Consider the following 6,674-nt stretch of genomic DNA (forward strand, 5'->3'; position numbering starts at 1 on the left):
AAAAATACACAGGGCAGAGCATCCTGGGGAGCGGGGGCTATATTTGCACTGATGGTATCGGTGAGCTTGTCCTCGGTGTACCTGTCCCTGCCCTTGTCAGAGCACGGGGCACAGCACTGCATGGACCCCCTGACCCTGCCCCTCCACAGAGCCGGATCATTGACTCTGGCAGAAGCTATGTCATGAAACGCTGACTGTAGCCAAGCTAGGACAAGCTCTCAAAACCCATGGGTGGGCACCCCACGTTGCCCTGTGGGGTCATTTCTGTAACCCAAAGGGACACCTGGGGACAAAATATCCCCAACCTGCTAGGTCCTAGGCTGCTGGGAACAGTGCCGGGGCAGCTCCAAGGCACTGAGCCCTCTCCAGCCACCTGCTCCTTCCTCTCATGGTGTGAACCCCTGGGCTTGCCAATAAAAGCCACCGGCTTTGCCTCAGCTTGTGCACAGCCACCAGTCTCCTTCCAGCTCTGCCCAAGCCTAGGCAGCTGCTCAGCAGTGAACCCTTGCCAAAAACTGTGTGTGTGAAAGCATCGTTTCCTAAACGTATAAATATTACCAGGGATTTGCTGGAAAACTCCCCACGGTTAGTTAAAATGCCCTGGACAGCCAAGTGCACACAAGCCCAGGGAAAGGGCATGTTTAAGCTGAGCGGCTGAGCAGATCTGCCTTCGGGGACTGACAGGTCCTTTCCTCTTCATAGGGGATGCCGCAAAGGTTTGGGAAATGAGCAGAGCTGTGGAGCACTTTCCCGCATCCAGCCCTGTGCCACACCATCGCAATCCCTTTCCAGCCAGGACATGCTTACTGCTACCAAACATTCACAACCTGAAGCTGCATTTTCCAAGTGGAGAGGCTGGAAGGACCATCAGACTTCTCCTCCTGACCTCCTGCCCGCAGATGTTCAACCACGCACATCCCAAGACCAAACCCAGCAACCTGGTTTTCTTCCAGGCAGGCTCCCAGCCCAACTTCTGGAGACATCAAGAGATGGAGGATCAACCACTGCCCTTGGGAGAATGCCCCAATCGTTAATCACTTGCAGGAGCAAACCCAAGTGCCTCCATCCTAGCTCAAAATTGCCTGGCTGTGTCTCCCAGTGCCTGGCTTGTTCTCCACTGCTCTCTGTGAGATTAAAGAGAGCCCTTCACTAACCAGCATTTTCTCCTTGTAAAGACCCTCACACACTGTAATCAAGGCACCTCTCAATTTTCTCCCTGATAAGCTAGAAAAGCTCTTTCCTTCCAAGTCTCTCAATGTTGGGCTCTCTCTCCAGCCCTCAATTCATTCCTTGACTCTGTGCTTGATTGTCTGGTGTCTTTTTGAAAACCTAGACACAGGAGCTGGTCACAGCATTCCCAGCTCCCCATAGCAAACCCCAAGGGACCCCAGTTCCTTGTGGTGCTCCTTTCAGGAGTACTAAAAGGAGTACTAAATTGCCTGGGTGCTCTGAAATCCCTGCACAGAGAAACCCACCCTTCAGCTGCAAGAAAAGAGGAGAGACTGGGGTGAAGAGCCAGTTTTGGTGGCGGAGAGAGCTGAAATCCCATATTTGGTGTTCCTCGCTAGCACAAGACCTAGAAGACATCTGGAGGAATAATAGGGTACCACATTTAAACCAAAGGCAGCAGCTGTTCACATCTCACAGCTCGCTGCTGCAGGAAGGCACATGGGCCAAAAAGCATCATTGGTGGGTTTACAAAGAACGGGATAAATGCAGAGATGACAGATGAGAGGACAGACATCGCCCCGGCAGACCAAACACACAAGCCCCAGCCTCTCCTCTGTGGCCAGTGCTCAAACATGGCTACCAGGGGACGCAGAGTGGGAGCATCTCCCAGAACCTTTCATTCCCTCTGGCCCCAAGACACTGCTCCTGGACTGTTTTTGGGATACAGCACCAGCTGCTGTCTCATCTTTTCAGTCTCTGCAGATGTGATCCCCACCAGCTGCTTTTGCAAGGTTCTGTGCAGGGCTGCCTCACTCCCCTCCTACCCAGCCTGCACCTTCCCTTGTACCCGACACCCTACCAGCTCTCGGAGGATGCTGAGTTTCAAGCCTGATGTTCATCTTTAGCAGATGTTGTTCAGCCTACCCTTGGACAAAGACACACTTCGTCATCCCCCGATCCTGGCACATCTGCCTACATCCTTCCAGTGACAGCACTGAAACATTTACCAATTGTTTCTGCCATGTCTGTTCCAGTATCAATCATTTTACCACCTCTGTCTACTAATAAGCTTATCCCACTGCTGGGAGCTTGGGGTTTTCTCCTACTACACTAAATAAAAGCCTTTCCTTCTGTCCTTCACCATGATTTTTCACTGATGTTTTTAGCTTCTGTTATCCATTTTCTACACTTCATAATTTCTAATTTATATTGATTGCTATCTACTCCCACTCTCCCATTTGTTATAAACTGCTCTTTTATTTCTAATTGCTGCCTTCACTTCGCTGCTGAACCAGAACGGGCTCTTGGCCAGCACTGCCCTCTTTCTTGATTGTGGAATTGTGGCTTTTTGTGGCTTCTGAGATTCTTCTGAAAGAGCTCACCATTTTCATTCACATTTTTCTATCTAAATGTTTCCTCTGAGCTGATTTCACTCATAATTTTCCCCCTGCTTTGGGAAATTAGCCCTTTCAAAAGCATGAAGGATATAAATTACTGTGTAGGAATGTTCTTTCTTTGCCCAGGGTGAATGTAATCTGGTCATGATCATCGGTGCCTAGGCAACATCCAAGTTGCAGTCCAGCAGTAAATTCATCTCTATCCTTCATAAGCAGGGGGAAACGAAAGTTGCCTGCACTGGATGCAATGCCTCACATATAAAAAAGGGATCATCTCTAGTTTTTAGAAACTCTGCAGATCATTTATTCCTGGTTGCACAAGAGCATCAGCTTGTCTCATAAAGCAATATCCTCACAAAGTCTGTGTGATACCACTGACACTCTGGTTGACTCCCTGGACCCCAGCAGGCACCACTGCTCCCTACTCCTTTGCCTTTACAGTGAGCACAGGAACACTCAGAAGCATCCTGAGTCTTTTTGCATCAATGAGCATCAATCATTTCTGACCTTGGCACATTAGTTTGAATCATTTTAGTGCTTCTGTGATGATTTCCAGCCATGAAAAAGGATCAGAGGAAAGACTCTCTTCTTCCAGTCCCAGTTTCTCCAAAGCACATGTCTGATTTTAGAGCCGAGTGTGCCAAGGGGACAGTGGTGGACACAGCACGGATAACATGGTGAAAAGCACTTGTCCCCACAATTCGCCACTGCAAAGTCACCTCTAAAAGCAAGAGGTGAACCAAAAGGACCAGATGGCTTCTCCTCACTCACCTAATACCTGCCTGCCATAAGCATCAGTGTTTCAAGTCCACAGCAACTGTGGGAGGCAGGTGAGGATGGCCCAACAATAGCATACTCCTGTGGAGCAGCCAGCCTGGCTGGCACCTCTGGGCAGCCAGGCAGTGCCCATCCAGCCATGCCAGGCATGTCCCCAGCTCTGCTCACCCTGCAGATCAGGTGCAAGGACACAGAGAGGGCCATAGGAGAGCCAGAGGGCTTGACTCCTCTTCAGATAAGTCCAGTCAGTCCCATCAGTGCTCCCATCCAGCCTGGCCACCTCACACTGGGGCTGCTGATGCCAGCTCCTGACCACTCCTGTGCCAAAGGATGGAGGACTTGCACCACTTCTTACCTCAGTCATGAAGTTCTGCTGAAACGTCTCCTCCTGGAAGGGCTCTGTCCGCAGTCGGTCTGCAAGTGAGAGAGGGATCAGCCTGGGCAGGTCTGGGCAATCCTCCTGCCCCAGCTTCCCCTTCCCCTGCCTGTGGGGTGAGGAAGCTGCAGGGAAAAAGCTCTAGTACACTCATCAGAGCCAGCAGGAGAGCCAAGCAGGTCCCTTGGGCTAGGAACACATCACCCAGTTAACAGAAGGTGCAAGGACCACAAGGAAGTGGGAGAAACATGGTTGAGCCTGCTGATGCACACAGCAAACAGGTAGCAGAGCCAAGAGCCCTTGCCCAGCACCCTCCTACACTGTAGAGCAGTGGCAGCACATGCTCAGCACTATTCCCAGATCTTACAGTTGGAAAGAGTTGCCTGAGTCTATGGGACAGGGCACTGCTTGTCCAGCTGCTTTTCTGAAGGAGTGAGCCAGCCTGTGTCCTCCTCTTGCAGGACAGGGACATAGCCCTGTTATATTCTGCTCTGCACCTTGTTGAAAACACTAGTTTTTCCCCATGTGACGGGGGGAAAAATGATGTGGTCTGGAGAAGCACCTGGCCGGATTCCTTCAGCAGCTATGGTGCAAAGCTTACTCCCAGCCTCCTGCCCTGCACCAAGTAAGGGACAAGAGAGGTCACCTGCTCACGAGCTTCCATCCCTAGACCCAAGCCAGGCTGTCCTGGCTGCTCTGAGTCCTGCAGAACTGGCACGCAGCAGGAGAGAGGGGAGCGCAGCCAGCTGATGCATCTCTAGTGCACCTGCGGGGCAGATCCAGGCTCCTGTGGTGGGGCACCTGTCATGAGACCACATCACCTTCCTGGACATGATATAAAAGCCAGGGCTGACCCCCATCAGTCCCCACATCCAAGGGGGCAAGGTTTCCACAGAAGGGCAGGTATCACCTGTGGCGGCAGGACAAAGCACGGCACTAGCAAGGGACAACCCAAAAACGAGCATCCAGCCAACCTCCATGGGTGGAGGACAAACTGCCCTCTAAGGTGGCTCCCCCCGGCAGGTCCTGACCCACATCCTACCCCTAAGAGGGCTACTGCCTGCCTGTTCTGCCTGATGGCAAAGTGGGCTGGGCGCTGGAGGGGGAGCAATGAGTATCGTTGCACTTTCCATGTATGAGAGAGCCAGGAGCCCCTGCTTGCTCTCCAAGCACTCAGTGAGCTACTGTGTTCGGGAAGGGAGCCTGACACCTCTACAGGACCAGCCCTTGCTGGCATCCCCGCCAGCTCCTGGGGACCAGCCAGGTGCTCTCGGAGTAGTGGAGAACCCCTTGGTAACTCCCCAACTCCTCCAGCTATCGGTCAAGGGCTGTTCCTCCCCCAGTTCTCCCCAGGGGCTTTTCCCCAGCCTTCTGGCTACCATCATGCTGCTGGCTCAGCTCAACAGGAAGCACAAGCCTGGCTGAGTAATCACCAGAGGGAGCAGAGCACACCAGTCCTGTGCTAAGGAGGAAAGTCGCTCCCTGCCCCAGGTATTCCTCCTCACCTCTGCTGAGAGTGGCCCCGCTCTCCCTGTAATCTTCAATCTCAGCATCCTTCTGGAGCACCAGGGAGATCAGCTCTTGCACCTGGTGCTGCAGCGCCAGGTTCATCCGAATCAAGGGCCGCACGAGGTGACGGGACACCTATGATGGAGGAGGGACACTCTAGGAAAGGTCCAGGCTCAGGGAGGCACATAGAGTGGTCAAAGCAGGACAGCCAGCAAGGTCCTAGCAAGAGTTGAAGCCCAGGTCACACAGGGCTCCCCAAAATACCCCACATCTCACCCAAATACAGTGGGAAGTGGTCAAAAGATGTGAGCTGGAAGAAGGTAGGCCAGATGCTGTGGGACTCATCCCTCTATCCAAGTTCCATCCTTTCACAGCTGTGGGCCGTAGCAGGGGAGAGCTTAGGTGGGAGAGCCCAGTGGGAATAGTGTGCAGGGATAGGCAATGCTCCATCCACCATTTGAGGTGCAGCAGGAGGCAGAGAGTCCCCATGTGCCACCCAGACCCTCCCCAAGGCTCTGCATACCTCATGGCATGTTCTTATGCAGGAAACAGGCACAGTTGGGCAAAAAACTGCAAGGTATCAAACTGCAGCTTGAGGAACAGGAGAGACTCTCTCAGGGAGGTAAGATCACAAGCAGAAGAGACCCCAACACATAGGACTCACGGAGGTTGCAGCTCCCCATCACAGCCCATTAGTGCCACCCCGAGCTTACACCCACACAAGCCCCATGCAGAGCCCTGGGCATGTCCACTGCCCCAGAGCCAGGCTTGGCTACTCTGGCCCAGCAGGCACATGAAGCAGCCTCCCTCAAATCACCTTCTTCAGTCTCTGGCAGGGTATTTGAGATCTCCCCAACCCATCATACCCCTTGTCTCTGTGGCTAGGCTGAGCCCACAGGTGAGAGGACAGCAAACCCAGCATTGCTCCTAAAGCATTCTTGCTCCTGTGACAAGTGACCTCCACGCTCTGCTCACACACTCAGGCACAAGCCACAGAAGTGGCAGTCATCACCCACCCATGCATTCAGAGTGCACCATCCACAGCAGGGATGGGACAGGGCAAGACAGGTGGCCTCTGTGCCCACCTCAAGCCCCTGGCTGGGGCAGAGTTGGTTTCATTGCAGCATCCACACCAACCATGCTCAAGACTCCAACCGCTTCCCACCTCTGTGGTGCCTTGCAGACCTCCAGTGTGTGTCCAAGCTAAAGGAGAGGAGCAGCTGAGAGCATAAGCTTTGCACCTCCTCAGCTCAGCCTCCGCGAGCCTTGCTCGAGGAGGGACATTAAACCCCTGAGGCAAGCCAAGCCGAGACCCCGATTATTTGCTCCCCAGTCCGACCTTGACGGTGAGGACAGGTCCCGCAGCAGCCCGGCTCTCCACCGGTGATGCTCAAGCACAGCGGTTTCTGGGGAGAGGAACCGTGCTCCGCAGCGCGACCCTCCGG

At 53.5% G+C, this 6,674-nt stretch overlaps 1 protein-coding gene across 2 annotated transcripts in view; it reads right to left on the bottom strand.

Annotated features, from left to right (window-relative positions):
• The window catches only part of NHEJ1 (non-homologous end joining factor 1), a 44,721-nt gene that overhangs the window by 33,771 nt on the left and 4,276 nt on the right, over window positions 1-6,674 (bottom strand). For both annotated transcript variants that reach the window (XM_025895084.2, XM_018072737.2), the window contains exons 4-5: window positions 5,226-5,364; window positions 3,700-3,758 (exon numbers count right to left, since the gene is read on the bottom strand). In XM_025895084.2, the coding sequence (XP_025750869.2) occupies window positions 3,700-3,758; window positions 5,226-5,364 (198 nt within the window). The remainder of the gene's footprint in view (window positions 1-3,699; window positions 3,759-5,225; window positions 5,365-6,674) is intronic.

This window comes from Manacus vitellinus, unplaced genomic scaffold, assembly GCF_001715985.3.
Source record: "Manacus vitellinus isolate BGI_N305 unplaced genomic scaffold, ASM171598v3 scaffold_22_pilon, whole genome shotgun sequence".
Taxonomy (NCBI): domain Eukaryota; kingdom Metazoa; phylum Chordata; class Aves; order Passeriformes; family Pipridae; genus Manacus; species Manacus vitellinus.